The following is a 20,046-nucleotide window of genomic DNA, read 5'->3' as shown; positions in this document are numbered from 1 at the left end:
ATTCTGCTCTGCTAGAAATATTAGACCAATTAACTAAGTAAGCATGTAAGCGTACACAATTGAAAGTATGTGATATTGATGAGTGGTATTTGTTTACCTTACCATTATATTACATGTCGTAAAGTGAATCTTGTATATGTAAGCACTTATAAGAGAAACTAAACAATACTAAGAGGACACAATCAATCATACCTAATTGAATTTTTTTTCGAGTCATTGATATCGATGGAGTTTGCATTTTTTTTTCTTTCAAATTCCCTCGTTTAACGTTTAATTAAATTTAAGCTAAGACATATATATCTTGAATATTTATTCCCATTTAATTATTTGTTTCGAAATATAAAGTAATAATATAAGAATTTTTGCTCTGTCTCGTACAATGAAATTTTCTTTCGTAACATAATTATTTTTTAAACATGAATAATAAAGGCCATAGCAGTATACCGCTGTTTAATAGTCATAATTCGATTAAGTGAAAACAAAGCCGGTAATAAACTAAAACTGAGGGAAACACACCAACTACAAGAGGAAAACAACGGAACAACCGAAACACTGAACTACAACAAAAGCAAACGCCAACATACATAGAAACGGACTGTCTGATAACAACTGCCATATTCAAGACTTGGCACAGAACATTTTTAAGAAAAAAACGAAACATACAGAACTTTCAAGTGAATTTTATGAATACTTGTGTAACATAATAGGTTCAGAAGATGTTGTAAAAACTAAAATATATTAACGGTTATGAACTTTATAAATAATATCTATTAGCATTGTTCTCTTATAAGTAGTGGCAGTAAAGCAGACGGTATCGATCTCAAGGTCAGTGACTACGATCTTGACGAGTATTAATGAACATTGCAGGTATATGAGAAAATAACAGATTTCTCATTATAAAGGCATCTTCTGGTGGATACCAACGATATCAAACCTTGATTTACGAAATTGAAATTGTACAACAAATTACACACATACAACAAACCAGCAATTAATGAATGGTCTTATATTTTAGGGAATGAAACGGTTTTTTATCAAGCAAAATTTTCAGGAAATCATTTTTTATGCTACGCGTTATCTAAAGTCATTTTGATTGTCCACTTGGTATTTTTCACCTCTCTTGAATAACAAAATAAAAATTTACATTGGGATCTCATCTGTTGATTTTTTTAGCAAGGAAAACTGCTTTCTCAAAAGTTGCTTAGACAGGGCTATGAATTAGTCAAATTAAAGTTAGCTCTCAAGACATTTTATGGTTGCCATCATGAGCTGATTGGCCATTTTGACAAAAGTGTGTCAAAAATTATATCTGATATTCTTCCTCAGTTAAAGGTAACCTTACATCATTACCGGACTGAACAAAGAAATAACACGACGGGTGCCGTATACGGTGCAGGGAATGCCTTCCGGAGCACTTGATTACACTCCCAGTTTTTAGTCAAGTTCGTGTTGTTTCTTATTTATGTTTAATGTTGTTGTAAATGTTTTTTGATTTTATAAGTCTTTGTTGGTTGGTCATTTTGTGCTTGATAGTTGTCTGTTTATTTCGTTAGTGTTCTTTATGTTTGTGGTCTGAATTCTGTATTTCCGGTACATTTTGCATATGTCTTATTTGTCAGTATAGTGTACTTCTCGTGGTTCATGGGTTTGTTTGTTTATACGTGCTACGACTAATTTATTTTTTAAACTATTTTTAGATTTATCTGGGATAGCGTTTTTTCACGTCATATTATTATAACGCTTATACGTGCATGTTTTTGTTTCACTTGTGGTGTCCTGTTATCTGGTTTTTTTCTCGTCCACTGTTGTGGGATGTACATTGTACTGTGTTTTTCTTGTTTTAATTTATCTGATGTAATTTATTATTTCTCCGTGGTAAGTTTGTAGCGTTTGACTGTGCTGTACCTCTATTTTTTTATTTAAGCGATATTTAAAACAACTGCCATACAAGCGAGAGGTTTGGCATGCCTTAAAACCAGGTTCAACACACCATTTTTTCTTAAAAATATCCTGTACCAAGTCAGGAATATGGCAGTTGTTATCCGACAGTCCGTTTCTATGTATGATGGCGTTTGCTTTTATTGTAGTTCATTGTTCCTGTTGTTCCGTTGTTTCCTCTTTAAGTTGATGTTTCCCTCGGTTTTAGTTTGTTTTCGCTTAATCGAATTATGACTATTGATCAGAGGTATACTACTGTTGCCTTTATTTACTTCTTGTTTTTGATTATTATTATCTCTTTTTTTCATTTTACATTTCTTTAGACCTCGAATGATATGTATGCGTATTGTGCATGAACATATTTTACGGTGAATTCTACTTCGGCAATTGTGTAAACCTAGGAAAGAAACTCTAATGAAAATAAATTTAAAGTTTACTTTTCTAGACATTTATTTTTTCATTTTCAATTATATCTTTAAATTATAATATTCCCTGCTGAAAAGGTCAGATGCGTGCCTTAGTGAATCTAACATTTCTGGATGATGCGATATGTGAAGTAAGCGTTTATCAAATTATCCTCATGTGCCTTTCTCTCAAATATGTGCATGTGCTTAAATGGTTATCAAAGGTACCAGGATTATAATTTAATACGCCAGACGCGCGTTTCGTCTACATAAAATACAAATTATTTGAAATCCATGTACTACTGCATATAAAGAGAGAAAAATACTAATAAAATATACCAGGCTACATTTGGCACACCAGAAATGCTTTGCGTCTATATAAAACTAATTAGTGACGCTCGAATCATAATAATTAAAAACCCAGGACATGCTTTTAGTTAGACACAAATTTCAAAATGATAATCATATTATTCTAAACAATTTAATCGATATAAGATAAAGAAGATGTGGTTAGATTGCAAATGAGACTTTCTATCCTAGACCAAATGGCGTTGATGTAAGCAATTATAAGTTACAGTACGGCCCCAAAATGACCAGTGCAAACTAGTTCAGACAAAAAAAAACAACGGTCAAATTTATATACAAAACAATTAACGAAAAACAAACATGAAATACAGTAACAAGCGTTTTGTTTACCATGGTTTACTAAATAAAACTAATCAAAGATATAAAACATTGCACTAAAATAGAACATACTCAAAAACAATAAAATTGCTTGCAGTAATTTCTAATATTTGCAGAAGGTTTTCAATTCATAAAATTGTTACTCTTTTATTGGCTGAAAATGAATCCATTGATTACATCACTTCGTTTATGGCGTATAAATGCAACCTAGTATTATTATAAGAGAAATTGACTCTGCCCATCTATTCACTCATCACATTTTTTTTAGGCTTAATCGTATTATGACTATTGAACAGCGGTATACCACTGTTGCCTTTATTTATTTCTTACTCATTATTTACTTAAAGAATCTAAATGGTAATTGCAAATGGTTTTTTTATACGATGATCTGTAAGTATAAGCAATGAGTTTTCCTTTTGTCTATGTACGCTGTACTGGAATGTTTGTAAAAAGTCTATAAATTGGTTGACTTGCGTACCCTTACTTTCTATTACGTTAAGTATATGTTTTGAAGATTTAAAAATTTAACGTAAAAAGTCATCTTGGTTTTTGTAATTCTAGCAAAAGTGTGGTTGAAATTGACCTTGAGGTTTTTTACGACCAAATATACCCGACCACTTATGTTGATATAGAAAGATCATTATTATTCAATCTTGCGGAATTCGATTGGGTGAAGATATTATTTCGTTATTGTGTATATTATTTCAGGACATGAAATTTTAATATGGAACAAACACTGTTTAAAAAGACAAAGAAAGAAACTCACAAGAGAATTTTTTTTTGTAGAAATTATCAAATGACTTTTGTGTATCAAATTACGACTGGAAAACAACTGCCATATTCTTGGCTTGACAGATGCGTTCTCCGAGGAAAATGATTGGTTAGCTGGTTTTAAAGTTAAACACTTGTATAACTGCTGTTCAAAATTATGTGAGAACACAAACAGACAGATCATTCGTATTAACCCCTTGTAAAGAACATCATTGTAAAGACATACATATGATTCAGGTAAACACTTGTGTATTGCATAATAAATATAGGCGACAGTAGTTTACCGCTGTTCAAAAGCCATAAATCAACAAGAAATTATCAAATGTGGGCAATAAACAATTTCCGAGAGGAACACATCAAATCCAGAAGAGAAACAACGGAAAAACAAAAACACCGAACTGCCAGGCACATAAAAATGAAGAAACTAATACGAAAAATTTCAAAATGAAACATTTGAATACACATCGAGGAGAAACGACTGATAAACAACTGTCCTTTTCCTGACTTTGTAAAGGCCAGAGATTGGGTAATCGAAATTGATTGCAATTAATTGATTTTTTAAAGTAAGCTGAAAATTTTAGAAGTAATCACAATTTTTTTTATTTTTTTCTATTGTTTTTCTTTTTAAGACCCTGCTAATACACAGACATAACATGAAATGTTATCATGATATTGAAATACAGTTTTTTCTTCTTTCAAATAATGTACATATGCTTTAATTCTTCTTTTCACAGGTCTTGATCTTAATCATTAAATGAATAGTAAAAGTGATTTTCATTCAATATCCAATGAAATATTAAATAAAGCCCTTAGTTTTTTGAAATAAAATATGTCTATGTTCTTAGGCTGGGTCATTGAACAGTTAATGTGTGAGCTGATGAACATTCATTTGAATGGTTTATTGAACAGTTCATGTATTTTGTGGACATGAAACACGACGTTAGGCTGTGTCATTGAACACTAATAAAAATATGTCAGCTGATGAACACTCATTTGAACAGTTCACTTATTTTGTGGAGATAAAACAGTAAACATGCCAAAATCTTGGAGAAGTCATTTTACACCCCAGTTCTATTGTTATACTTCATAGTTTCTATTTCTGAAACATGTGTAAATTGAATAGATCTATTGTTACGAATAACAATGGATTTTGACCACAGGGTGTGACGAGCGGGGTTTCTGGAAACCCCTGATTCTACATCCCGCAAACAAAGTCCTTTGTTATTCGAAACAATAGAAATTGATTATTTTTTAAATAGCATGAACATAAGAAATTACTAATAGTGTTCACTACAAATAGTTTCATGATATTGAAAAAACACATTTTAGGAAATTCCAATAAGCATCTATATGGAATACAAAAATAATCCTTTAAATACTCTTTTGCTTGAAGGTAATTTTTTTTTATCCCAGTCATATGTCTCTATTCTAAAGCATTGATCTTTAAAAAAATGGGGATTCTAACTCCCGGCCGTCTTATACCCGTCCATATTGACAACTGTATACAAGGAGCATGATGTATTTTTTGTTTGTAATAAGAATGCACGAAACAGTCAACCTTGACCCGCTGATCCATATTAGCACATGGATTTAACGGGAATATGCAAAACAACTTGACATATGTAAAATATACTCACTTGTCAATGTTTGAACAAAGATAGCCAAAGAAAGGTTACTAGTGGGGTTTCATGTAATCAAAAAAAATATTTTTAAAAATCATGGTTTGATATTGTCAATAAATATGCTATCGTGTCTTTTTTTCATTTAATAATCAATGTTAACAAATTTAGGGTTTAGAATGGGGTGTAAGCTAGTTATACACCTCGGGATACGGCGTGTCTGGATAAGAAACTCCTCCGGCCTCCGGCCGACAGGGTTTCTTATCCAGACACACCTATCCCTCGGTGTATAACTATTACTGAACTTCAAGAAGAAATCCCAAAGGATGGAACTTTATAAGTCAAGTGCAAATATTACCAAACCTTCATATCTGGACGTGTGCAGACAACATCCAAATTTTCTTGTCATGTTAATGTATATCTATTATATTAAATTTTGTTTTGACTTATTTGTTTGATGTTCCATATTGAAATTGGAGATGATACATATAGGCCAAACCAATTATTCAATTCTTTTGATTTATTCAATGAAATATTTGAAATGTAAAAAAATTGTATATACATTAGAATAAAGAATGGAAACGGGGAATGTACAAAAGAAACCTAGGCCTTCAACATAGCGAGAAATCCCGTACCCAGAGGCGGGCGTGAGCAGGCGCCGAGACAATCATGTATACCAGATCGGAAAAATGGACACCACTCTACACTCCGAAACATATAGATGAACCAAAATTAATAAACATACAAAACTAACAAAGACTAGAGATCCTGACTTAAGACATGCTCAAAAATGCGGCGAGGTGTAACATGTTTTGTGATATCTCAACCTCCACCCTTTTTTTCCAGCCAATGTAGAATAAAAAAAAAAACAGTGATTCGTACAATAAAATCCAATTAAGAGAAGTCCGAGTTCAATGTTAGAAAAGGCAACGTAAGAAACTAAGTAAAAATACAAAGATAGATATAAATAAACAAAAGACTACTAGCAGTTACTGACATGCCAGCTCCAGACCTCAAGTGAACTGATAGAAAAAAATATGCCTTCACCCTATAGAAATTCAAACCAAATCCCTTCCATTAGGGTTTTATAATCGTGTTATCATTGTGTATAAGTTATAAACAACATGCACACAGGATGATGTTTTGTCAAATGTAGACTTTGATTTATTTCATCATCCCTAGTATAAATGATGTCTTTAATCCGTGCATATACACATTTTTGTTTAGAGACCAACTGAAGCCCGCATCCGGGTGCGGGATTTTCTCGCTGTGTTGAAGACCCATTGATGGCCTTGAATGTTTTCTGCTCTTTGGTCGGGTTGTTGTCTCTTTGACACATTCCCCATTTCCATTCTCAGTTTTATATGTACATAATCATTTACAGCTTAGGGGTATACATTGTTTGGAGGTGATAGGTGTCAAGATAATATGATTAATCCTTATTATGTCATAAAAATGTAAGCTGCTAAATTGATATAAACTATAACATGAAAGAAAATTTGTATACAACCAAATGATTTTTAAACTATCATTATTGGAGGAATACCAACTAAGTAAATGCACTATAACGAGCTATTTTTCTCATATTTTTTCAATGCTCAAATATGTGTCATTTGTATTTTACACAGAAAACACAGATATCAGTACTTGTGATAGGATAAAGGAGAAAACAAGTTTGACTAAATTTGTAACAAAACCACATGCAAAATATGGTTTGAATGATTCAAAGAAACAACAGAAGCCCTAGTGCGTGTTATTGCTAGAAAGCTCATTTAAATAAGAAGATGTGGTATGAGTGCCAATGAGACAACTCTCCATCCAAGACACAATGTAGGTAAAGTAAGCAATTATAGGTTACAGTACGGCCTTCAACTAAGCTCATTATTAATAGTAGAAAACCAAGTATTTAAGCTCTTTGTGAATCATTTGGATCAACATTATTAAATTCCTTCCAGAAAACAACTTTCTGTTATACACTTGAACTTCTATATAAAGTATTGTAATGAATTTGTTTATATACTTCTGTAATCGAAATTATACAAGAATCGATTGCAATCAAGAACACAGTAGAAAGTTAAGTAATCGATTGCTAATCGATTATATAATATTGCTACAAAATCGATTATCAATCATTTACTAGTATGAGTAATCGTTGACCGTCTGGTATAGGCCTTTTTGTAGAAAATGGCGGGTTAAAAAAAAGCGTTTTCAGACTTATGCTGTTATCATTCAAAAATAAAGGCAACAAAAGTATACCGCTGTTCAATAGTAATAATTCGATTAAGCGAAAACAAATCCGGGTAACAACTAAAACCAAGGGAAACACATCAACTACAAGAGGAAAACAACGGAACAACAGAAACAATGAACTACAACAAAAGCAAACGCAAACATACATAGAAACGCACTTTTAAAATATTCTTTAGTCTAAACAGTGTTACCAAAGGGTAGGTTTAACACCTCAGACTCCGACCTAAAATCATCTCATAAATGACAAAAAAAACGGTATTCTAGTGTGCCGACTTCAAAATATGGCAAGATAGGTTTAATAATGGGCATGATTTTATACAGAATTCCTTTTCTTATAATTTTTTTTAAGTAAGAAATATGTTTTATGTCATCTACATGCGAAAAAGAATGATTTCGGAGATATAATATTAAAAACGAATGTTTTGGTAACGACGCTGTTCTAAACAGTTCATTACTAACTTTCAAGGGTAGTAACGGTTAATAGTAGGAAAATCGAAAGTGTCTGAAGTAAAAACAGACCTTTAAAAATTCTATTAGAAAAGTAAGGAGTATCTCCTATTTTCAGTTACGGTCATCCTCACGAAAACAAAAATAACATTTACGAGCGTTATTTATTGAAAATTCATGAAATATCATACTTAGTAAATCCTGCGTTTGTTATCTTAGGATGCCAGAAACTGCAATTACGCATATCCGCTTTCCCAAACAATTCTGCAAAGCAGTGGAAAATTATATTTAAGTAACTTCATTTCATGTATAAAAAAAAGTAAAATAACAAAAATACCGAACTCCCAGGAAAATTCAAAACGGAAAGTCCCTATCAAAAGCTCAAACACATCACAAACGAATGGAAAACAACTGTCAGATTTTGACTTGGTACAGGCATTTCCTTATGGTGGATTAAACCTGTTTTTATAGCTAGTTAAACCTTTCACTTGTATGACAGACGCATAGAATTCCATAATATTGACAGTCCCTATCAAATGGCAAAATCAAAAGCTCAAACACATCAAGCGAATGGAACACAACTGTCAGATTTTGACTTGGTACAGGCATTTCCTAATGATGGATTAAACCTGGTTTTATAGCTAGTTAAACCTCTCACTTGTATGACAGACGCATAGAATTCCATAATATTGACAACAATGTGTGAGCAAAACAAACAGATATAATAGGTAAAAGTATCAAAAATTTTGATACAGCAGTCATCTTACATACTATAAAAACCAACTATATCAACAACAAACAAATTAATGACATATATGGACTTTATAGACAAAGCACATAAGCAAAAATGAAAGACAAGAATACAAAAATTTACCATAACACAATAACACAATGGCGGGATATATAGATATCGAGTCACGCCAAAAAGATAACACCAACAATGGACTAAACAATAAAGGTTAAAAATATACAAAGACAAATAAAAAGCAAACTGTTGTACGTAATTAGGATGATAAAAAACATCAGTATCTAGAATCTAATATTCAAGACCTACATGTAATATTTGTAAAGTTGATGGGGAATATTTTTCAACAAGGTCTTAGTATCTTCTGATGAACTTTTATTAGAAAAAGGACGAGACGTTCTTTTAAAAAAAAACTTGGTTCATCAACTTTCTGTACAGACACTGGTGACGTGTTATAAAGTCTGAATAGTAGCTGCAAGCTCTGGACTACCGACTGAGTTGAGAAATGTATATCCCATATGCAGGTAAAGTTGATATATTGCTGCTTAGGTGGGGGATTTTATAATTTCAAAATCAAAATCGTCTCGTTTGTCATAGATTCTGCTACTGAGATGACCGCTTATGTCAAATCCGAGGTATAAGTCTAAAAATGAGGCGGAACCTTTGTTGTAAGCACAACATATATGAAAAAAAACAGTCTACTAAATCTTTAAAGATGGTTATTACCCGTGTCTATTACCATATTCACACTGTATTGTTTCTACACACCTGACAATATCATTCGTCACATCCGTCACATTTAAACCACATACTACTTGATGACAGCCTGCCTCGGGAAACAGAAAGTCCTACACATATATTGCTTCAAACAAATGGTCTGATCCCGGATATATAAGTAAAATATACTATATGTTTTTTCCAGTATATATGGATCTATAGTATAAAATGTATAACGCTAATATAACAAATTGATTCAGAAACAACACAGGTCTTTATATTACGATGCTCGATTACTTTACCGAAAAAGAAATAAAAAATGTGAAATGATAATTGCTGTTAAAAGTTTATGTGCATAAGTACTTCAACACTGGTCTCATTTATCCGTTTGATAACCTATGCATTCAAGGCAATGTTAGCCATAGGTCATCAATAATTCAACCACAATGTTTAACAAATATGGTCATTAGACATGAACTCATTAAAAGTCAGTACCCATACAGCAATTATCATATTTTGTTCACGGTTAAAGCACGAAAAGAAAGAGGTAAGATAGGATAGGGACATTTAAACTCATAATTTAAATACAAACCGATAAAAAAAGTTAAAAAGATTATCAATTTAAATGCCATTTTCGTAAATATACCTTACAGATTTACAAAAGCTGCAATTGTTAAAAAGATTCAGGTCTCTACTTAAATATAGTTTGTCTGCCGCTTCAGTTTAGTTATTGATAATTGACACTTTGTTTTTATACATAATAGAAATAAATGAAAACTGAAACAAAATAAAAACTTCCTTAAGCAAGGTTTGTGATTTGTGAATCATTGTTTCATTTTGTTTTTAAAAATATTACCACTTGTATAATCTAATTTAAAATAAAGGAAATAGAAACACAGTTTCTGTGATGTCTTTTGGGATTTTTTTTCCGTATGTAAATGATACATTTTCCAGTTGTCATATAAAACCATGTCAATATATTTTTAGTCTCATAATTATTATTAAAGGAGATTAAGCTATCCATGTAAGTACATATGATAATACGATGAACATCGGTAAGATAATCAAAGCGACATACTTTGTGTAATTCCGTTATATATATATAATGCGTAATTTAAGGATTTCTCTTTTGTGTAACCGTCAAGGAGTGCTTTTTGACAAAACTTACCTTAAAAAATGCATTAAATTAAATACTATCAGTAATATGTAGCATTAGTTTACCGATGTTCAATAGTCGTTTATTAATAAAAAGGTAAAAAATACCGGCAACAAACAAAAATAAGGGACAAAACAGCATGAACTCAAAAAGGAAAAAAAAATCGGAATTAAATAAAACACCGATCTCCAAGGCACACAGAGAACAAGAAAGTGGTGAGAGATCAAAACATTCAAGGCCGCGTTCACATTGAGTTAAACTCGGTGAAGTGTTAGTGTTCTTCACACAAAACTAAACTTAATTACGCTCCAATTTATAAAAATCAATGTTTATATGTAGTGTAAATCAGGTTTTGACTACATGGAATCGATAGTCAATATAGGCCTTGTGTAAATGTTATCACAAATATTAATGAAATCAAATTATATTGAATAATGATAATTATGAATTAAGCATAATAATCTTAACTATTTGTCCATAATCCAAATATTGCTCTTTTATTTAAAAAAAAAAACCCATATAGCTTTATTATCCAAGATTTTAACCAAGGCATAGCCATAAACATGTATTTACACCATTCACTTGAAATGTCAGATTCACAGCATTACAACAAAATATCAAATAAGTGAGGCCAACACAGTCATTTAAGCGTCACCTTAAACTTGTCACTTTTTTTGAAGAACTGGATGAAGTTTTAGGGACTGAAGCAAAAACTGTACAACCGTGCTTGATTGACTTGGGAAAGAAATCTTCATCAAATAACTTTTATGTCTTTATAAATAATTTTTCAAGACAGCACATCGTCCAGAACACGGTTGACATATTTGCCACTGTACATTACGCAATCAAAAATCAATTAATCAAGACATAGCAAAATTGAGTTCGAGAGGAAAATGAGTAATACCAGGGATGGATCCAGCCATTTTAAAAGGGGGATCCAACACAATCAAGTCAGATAAAAAGGGTGGGTTTCCAACCAAATGTCCCCATACAATAAAATTTAGAATGGAAATGGGGAATGTGATAAAAAGACAACAACCCGACCAAACAGCAGAAAACAGCCGACCGCCACCAATAGTCTTCAACACAGTGAGAAAATCTCTCATCCGGAGGCGGGCTTCAGTGGGCCCCAAAACAAAATGTGTACTAGTTCAATAAATATGGACGTCACTCTAAACTCCAAAACGTATAAATGAACTAAAATTAAAAAACATACAAGACTAACAAAGGCCAGAGGATCCTGACTTGGGACAGGCGCAAAAATGCGGCGGGGTTAAACATGTTTTGTGAGATTTCAACGTTCCCCCTTCACCTATAGCCATTGTAGACATATACAACTACAGCGTCTGCAATTTTGAGTGTCACTACCAAAGAATAAATTTAGGGGTTGCTAACAAAATTCGCCTCTGCAGTGGCCCCAAAGAGTCTACTCTTAACGAAATCTGCAGAAGGGGTCTTTTACATGCACTGGGCGTGACATGTCCCTGTACATGGGGCCTCGGATTTAACGTCCCCATCCGAGGGTCAATTTAAGACGCCCATTACAAGCAGGATAATCAAGATAAATTTAGAAATGTACAATTAATTACAATGATTAAATTGAAATGTTAGAATTTAAAACAAAGTAAATTATTAAAAGAGAAAAAACATCATATTATATTTTTTTTTCATTGAAATTGACAAATACAGTAACCCTTCATTTCTTTAAAGTTTAGTTTTTAAACTGTATACATTATCAGTTTTGACCTAGCCTGAAAAAAAAATATAATAATAGGTAAAATTTAATTGTTCTTGAACAATTCAAAGGTCTCTCCTTGATTAAATTCAAGCCTATAGTCTAATTTTAACTGGTTAATAGGTATTTTTAGGTTGGATAATTGAAATAAATGGCAATTTCTCAATTTCTGAGAAGTAGCGGACACTACGTTTTTTATGCAAAGGGAGGTAACTCTTATAAGAGAATTAGTACGGCTTAGCAGCCTCACCACAATATAGTTAACGCTGAATCAAAACTTGATACCAAAAATCATTTTTATATGTCGTGTACTTTTTAAGGGATTTTAATTTTAAATGTGGCGGAAAAAAAGAATAATAAATATAGATTCAATTGTTCAAGAACAATTAAAAAGTCTTTCCTTCCATTGATTTATCATTGATTTATTATTTTTAATCATGATTCATCAATCATGATTGATTGATTGATTGATTGATTGGCAATCTGTACAACGGCAATGGGGCATGTATTACGCAGTGTACTTAGTTGATTGATAACTAATCATGATTGATTGATTGAGTGATTATTTTTAATCATGATTCGATTGATTGAGTCCTCATCATGAATGATTGATTGGTGATTCATAGTTTTGCTCGTTTGATTGATTGGTAGTTTGTACAACGGCAATGGGGCCGGTATTACGCAATGTACTTGGTTGATTGATTCCTCATCATGATTGATTGAATGAATGGTCATTTTAAATCATGATTTGATTGATTGAATCTTTATCATGATCACTTGATTGGTGATTCATAGTTTTACTCTGTTGATTGATTGGCAATCTGCAAATTTGCAATTGGGCCCGTATTACGCAGTATAATTGGTTGACTGTTTGCTTATCATGATTGATTGATTTAATAATCATTTTTTATCATTATTTGATTGATTGAATCCTTATCATGATTGATTGATTGTTGATTCATAATTTTGCTCGATTGATTGATCGGCAATTTGTAACATTGCAACTGAGCCAGTATTGTACATGTACACAGTAATTTATTGATTGAAAGTTAATGTCCAGTGACAAATATTCCTCGTAATTACTTACACGTAGAATAGGATTTAATGCACCCCCACCACTAGAGAAGGAAGGAGCGGGTTTAAGATAAAAGAGGTAAGACCCCCCCCCCTTTATTCCTATAAAGTCCTTACATTTTCCTTTATAGTTTTTATTTCATAGGAAGATGCAAGGGGGACACAGAGATAGAAAAGTTATTAAGTTGCATTTTCTTTTAATTGAATATTCATATTGGTCCTTGTTTTCATTAATTCCGTTGTTTATTTGACATGTTCTAAATAAAGATACTGCTGTAGACTGCTGTGACATAACCACGATCGTCATATATACAGAAACTTTGGTTCTATATTCCTTTCTAGGCAGAGACAATGGACAATCAACATGAATTTGTACATGTATTAACGGCATTCTTTAAATTGTATTTATAGGTAATGAATTGCTAAAAGCAGAGCACGGGCATAGCATGCAATTAATAATTGCTTATTTAACAACCGTTTATTAATATTTTACAGATAGTTTGCACAATTCAACAGGTGTTTGATTTACGGAAATGTACATCAAGGCATATAAACATTAAATTCGTATTTTTTTAAACGATTTTCAGATTATACTCATATTCTAGCAGGCGTAAGAAGAATATATCTGTTTTTCATTGTATGTGCATCATTTTAATTAGGGGGGACGGGCTATGTAATCAGCATAATTATGTTTTACGGGAAAAGAATGCATGTATACCTCGTTATTGTCATAGTTTCCAAGCTGATCCAGTTCACTTGTTAATTTGAATTTTTCATGGTCAATTACTCTTGTAGGGAGTGATTGCATTGCTTTGGACCATTGTACTAAATTTGAATCTCAGTTAGCCAAACATTATGTACCATTTTTTTTTAATCTATCTTTAATAGTTCCAGAATTTTAGCAAACACAAACAGTAGTTTAAATTTTAAAAATGCCCTTGACCTTTGAAATTGACCTTTTCAATATTTTGCATAAGAAAGTCTAATCTGAAGTGTTTACGCCTTTTGGTTATTGAGTTTCACCTACATATCGCTTAATGAAAGAATTGAAGGACAGATAACTCGAAAAATTTCCCATGTTCAGTTTGGACAAACGCAACAAAAAGTTTTGACATGTCGCAAGAAACAATTTAAAAAATCAATTGTCGTTTACTCTTACTGAAAATGAGGAGTAGCAAACACAGGTTTTTAGAGTAAAGGGATGTAACTCTTATAAGAAAATTAGTACGGCTTAGCAGCCCCTATTTACGATGAATCGGTACCAAACATCATTTTGATATGTCACGTACTTTTATTTTAAATTTGGCGGAAATAAAAGAATAATAATAATCAGAAAAATACAGTAAGGTATTTCCATTAGAAATAGGAAAGACCTTAATAATCAGAAGAAATACAGTAAGGTCTTTCCATTAGAAATAGGAAAGACCTTAATTAAATCTCAATTGTTCTTGACAAAGTCACTTCAAGTGTCATATTTTAGTACTTGTTTTCACTGATTCCCGATAACTATGGCATTTTTAGCTAGGAGAATGGAAATAAATGGAAACTTCCGGTTTCAACAAAGTCACTGCCAGAGTCATATTTAAGTACTTGTTCTGATTCTAAAAACTATGGTTTCTAGGTATTTTTGGCAGGTATAATGATAGGTCAAAATCTACAACATGACCTGACCGTTGACCTTGAAATCATCTTTCAAGTGATCTCAAATCAAAAGACCATGAGTCCTATGCTTACAGTTAATGAGTTACTACTATATATCAAAACAGTAAAATTTCAAATGGGAGATAAGTCCTATACGAAGTTGCCATATTGTTTCGATCAAAATGTAAAAAAGTTACGACATGACCAAAGGAGCATTTGAAAAACAACATTGTAGATAGTTATGAGAGTCAAGGGAAATAAGTCTAACAAAATAAACGGAGAGTGTGTTGTCTCTGACTGCAAGATATATATCGATGAACCAATACTTGGTATCATAGATCATTTTAATATGTTGCTTACTTTTTGAATTCCTTTGCTTAAATATGTGGCAGGAGAAAAAGAATAATAATTATAATCAGAAGAAAAACAGTAAGGTCTTTCCATTGGAAATTGGAAAGACCCTAATAAAAATTCCGATTGTTCTTGAACAATTGAGAGGTCGTTCCTATCATTGATTACTTATTGATTGATTGATTGTGTTTAATTATGATTTATAAATAATAATTGATTGATTGAATGATTGAAACATTGTAAAATTGGCAATAGGACCAGTAGTACACAGTGTACTCCTTATCATGATGGATTGATTGATTGATTGGTAGTTTGTTAAATTGCAATGGAACCAGCATTACGCTGTGCAATTTATTGATTGATTCCTAATCAGGATTGATCATTTTTAGTCATGATTTAATTGATTTGAGATTCATAATCTTGATTGATTAATTGATTGGCAGTTTGTAAAATGGCAAAAGAACCAGTAGTGTACATAGGGCATTAATTGAATGAAAAGGTAATAGTCCAGTTACAAATATTCCTCGCACATTGTTGGCAGTAGAATAAGGTTTATTATACACCCCTTAAAAAGAAGCACGGGGCGGGGACCAGTTACTAGGTGAAAGAACCACTTAGTCCTATAAATTCCGTGCATGTTCTTTTATAATTTAATTTCATAGGAAGATGCGAGGGGAACAAAGAGAAAGAAAAGTTCTTACATTGCATTTTCATTTAATTGGATGGGAAATTGGTCCTTGATTTTATTGATTCAGTTTATAAATGTGACAGATTCTAAATAGCAATCCACACTTTGCCATCACGATCTTGATATATACAAAAACTTCTTGCTTTATAGGCGGAGATATGTATGTGTATTTACAGCACTGTTTAGTTGTATTTATAGGTAATGGAGGGCTGATTGCAGATAAAGGGCAATTCATGCAATTGATAATTGATCATTTAACAACCGTTTATTGTTGTTTTACAGATAATGTGCATATTTCAACAGGTGTTTGATTTACGGAAATGTACTTTAAGGCTTCACAAATAATTAACGTGTTTTGTTTCTCTTTTTCTAAATCAAAATGACGTTTCGAATCAGCAATTTTATTTGATGCTTACATATTTAAATGAAGAAGACATTGTTTCTATACAAAAGCCAAAAGATAATTACATTTAGTGTACCATTTGTAGACATTCAATGAATTGGATCAAATACTTTAACTAGTATAATTATTACAGGTGGATGTTCTAGTTGTTGGACACTTTTCATCCTGGTTAACATTCCATAACAACACGCAAATAAAATCATAAATTCAGACAGACACAAGGATAAACGAATGTTCTGATTAAATTACAGAGTCTAATATAAGTAAGTGATTACTTTGATAAATTAAGAAAATGTATTGTTTTAAACATGACTTCAATTTTTAATGGCTTGTCAGGATTTTCTTAAAGTTTGGTATCGCATCACTAAAATTACTTTTATTGTCGAACTGTACATCTGGTGCACTGTAAAATTTGTACCGTTTATGTTATTAAATGTTTTTTAAATGTTTTATGTTTTGACTACTCAGATGATGTTAGATCAATAATTTAAGTAATAGAATTGATGCTTTGTCAGGTACAATGTCGAATTATCATCTCTGCATAATTCATATTTTAATTTAGAAATTGCCAACATGAACTATACAGAAGACAAAGAACTTTCACGTGACTTTTACCATTACTTGTGTAACATAATTGGTTCTGAAGATGTTGTAAAAACAAGGCGCAATATATTTACAGTTATGGACTTTATAATTAATACATGTAATACTTATAAACACATTACATTTATAAGTAGTGGCAGTAGAGCAGAAGGTATTGATCTAAAGGGCAGTGATTACGATCAAATGCATGTTCGTGAAGGATTCCGTGTGTATGAGAGTATTATGGATGAGAATGAGGGTGTTTTGGATGAAATGTACACCTCAAATAAATTACCTCTGCTAATGGACTACTTAGATACAAAACCTGGATTTACGAAACTAAAATTGTATAACAAAGTACGTATACACACCAACACAATGCAACTAACGGACAAATGGTCTTACACGTTTGGAAATGACACATTCCTTTCGAGCAAAATTATCAGGGAATCAGAATTATATCCTGGTACAGTTATTCACGGTCCTTGTCAATCTATACCAGATAAACTTGATATTGCTGATTGTTTCCGATGTAAAGAATGGATTTTACAAGCTAAACAGTGGATAGATAGACCAAGATCTACTTGGCCAGATTATAAACTTGTTACTACAGTTGTTCAATATGGTGTTTTATTTGTTCCTATTGGATGTAAAAACTCCCCAAGCGAGGACATAGAATGGCGGATTTCATTTTCTATGGCCGAAAAACAGTTAATTTGTTCGTTTGCACACTCGCAGCTATTATGTTATGCGTTATTGAAAGTCGTTTTGAAAGACATAATCAAACCTAATCACGGGGATCTCATTTGTTCATATTTCCTTAAAACAATAATGTTTTGGTTATGTGAAGAATCGAATCCTTCAGAATGGAAACCAGAAAGAACGATTTCTTGTTTCATGAAATGTTTGAGACGACTTATATACTGTGTAGAATATAAAACATGTCTACATTATTTTATCCCAGACAACAACCTGTTTGATGAAAGATTTACAGATGAACAACAAGCAGAATTACTGTATACGCTACGGCTGATATATACGTCCCCTTGGGTGTCAATTTTTGCTACGTCGACCTTTCAAAAGTATATAACAGATTCAGGAAATTCACCTATATTAGACCTTACATCGTCTTCGTTATCGTGTCTCTTTTATCCACATTTTCTAATGCAAAATCGAATGTTAAAACTTGATCATGCAACCATCAAACGTTCCCTAATGGCCTTCATTTTTTTTCCACACGACGAATTCTGCAAATACATGATGTCTGTTTGTTTAAACAAATGCACACAGAGGCTAAACGTGCTGATCTTTAACAGGAGCAACAAATCCTTGTATAAAGATTACAATATAACATTAGGCGGCTTCATGCTTGGTTTATTTTCTGATGCATTGACATCTTGGTTGCAGTTAGCATCATTCTTTTACAAATGTAAGCGTTTTCAACTATGCATTGATATAATAACCTATTGTCTTTCCAAGTGTACGACAGATAAATTATATGTGCGTGTGTCAAATAGTTTAAAAGAACAAACTGTTTTCCAGAAAATCAAGCAAGCAGTTGGTTTATGCCTGACGTGTAAACATTTTATACTTCAAGACGTACGATTTATTCATCCATTTCATTTACTGCCAACAGAACTGATCACTTTAACAACAATTTGTAAATATGTCAAGATCCCCCCTGTTGTTTACTGTAATATGTTATTATTGTTGTGCTTTCATCATCTTCACGACGCCAGTGGAAAACGTAATGCTGTTCGGGATCTTGAATTAGCAATTAGAGAAATGTGTTTTTTTGATGAGGACAATTTTGGGACCGTCGACAGGTGCTTGGAGATAAGTAATGAAATGATATAATAATTTAGAACAAATGTAGGAAACACATCGGAAACATGGGTATGTCGAAAGAACACTTTCCTCTTTCCAGTACTTTTACATTCTTATTTGATTTCAAATGTGCAGGTATATAACTGTCGATGTAAAATAAGTCATAGGTTCATAGCGAGTTAAACAAGATGTCAGAGATCGGGAAAAGTTAAACTTATTGTTGTGAATCTTTAAATAAATGATGAAACCTTAGATTATTGCATCTAAAAGTAATTTTGTAAATTTCTTATAGATTGTAAAAATAAGCTTACTTGCATATGGTGTATTGTTTAGATATTCAGGAAAAAATGTTAAAATGATTGACCAGAGTTTTGAGGAAGGAAACTGATATTTACATTATAAAAAATTTACGGATAAGAAATTGTGTCTTGCCTCACTAGAATTAATTTTCGCGTTTTTTTTTTTTACATTGCCTTATAAGCGGGAGGTTTGGCTAGCCTTAAAAACAGGTTCAACAAACCATTTATTCTTAAAAATTTTCTGTACCAAGTCAGGAATATGGCAGTCGTTTTTCAGACAGTCCGTTTCTATGTATGTTGGTATTTGCATTTGTTGTAGTTCGGTGTTTTTGTTGTTCCGTTGTTTTCTTCTTGTAGTTGATGTGTTTCCCTTGGTTTAACTCTTAATCGAATTATGACTATTGAACAGCGGTATACTACTGTTGCCTTTATTTATCATTTAACTTTTTCTCTGTTACATTGCGGTATGTATCACATAAATCTATAAATCTTGTTTTGTGAATTAAAATGTAGCTACAACTGTCAATATTTGAATTTAATTTGGAAGATAAAAAGCAGTTATATAAGCTAATATAGCCTGCAAGAGATGCAAAAGATACAAAATTGACAATTAAACCTATTCCATGGCATAGAACTAAACACAACAACAGGAAAATTAGGTTCAGGATACACAACATTATTTTCTAAAGACCGAGCAACACACACACCACACCAA

The 20,046-nt window shown here is 32.1% G+C and overlaps 1 protein-coding gene across 1 annotated transcript; it reads left to right on the top strand.

Annotated features, from left to right (window-relative positions):
* Positions 1-10,464: 10,464 nt before the first annotated feature.
* On the top strand, positions 10,465-19,301 carry LOC127736485 (uncharacterized). Its single transcript, XM_052247034.1, has 3 exons — positions 10,465-10,599; positions 16,757-16,886; positions 17,186-19,301. Exon 3 carries the CDS (start codon positions 17,197-17,199, stop codon positions 19,060-19,062), a length of 1,866 nt encoding a protein of 621 aa, XP_052102994.1. The 5' UTR covers positions 10,465-10,599; positions 16,757-16,886; positions 17,186-17,196; the 3' UTR covers positions 19,063-19,301.
* Positions 19,302-20,046: the final 745 nt, after the last annotated feature.

This window comes from Mytilus californianus, unplaced genomic scaffold (assembly GCF_021869535.1).
Source record: "Mytilus californianus isolate M0D057914Y unplaced genomic scaffold, xbMytCali1.0.p SCAF_31, whole genome shotgun sequence".
In the NCBI taxonomy this organism is placed as follows: Eukaryota; Metazoa; Mollusca; class Bivalvia; order Mytilida; family Mytilidae; genus Mytilus; species Mytilus californianus.
This window is presented reverse-complemented; position numbering and strand designations above follow the sequence as displayed.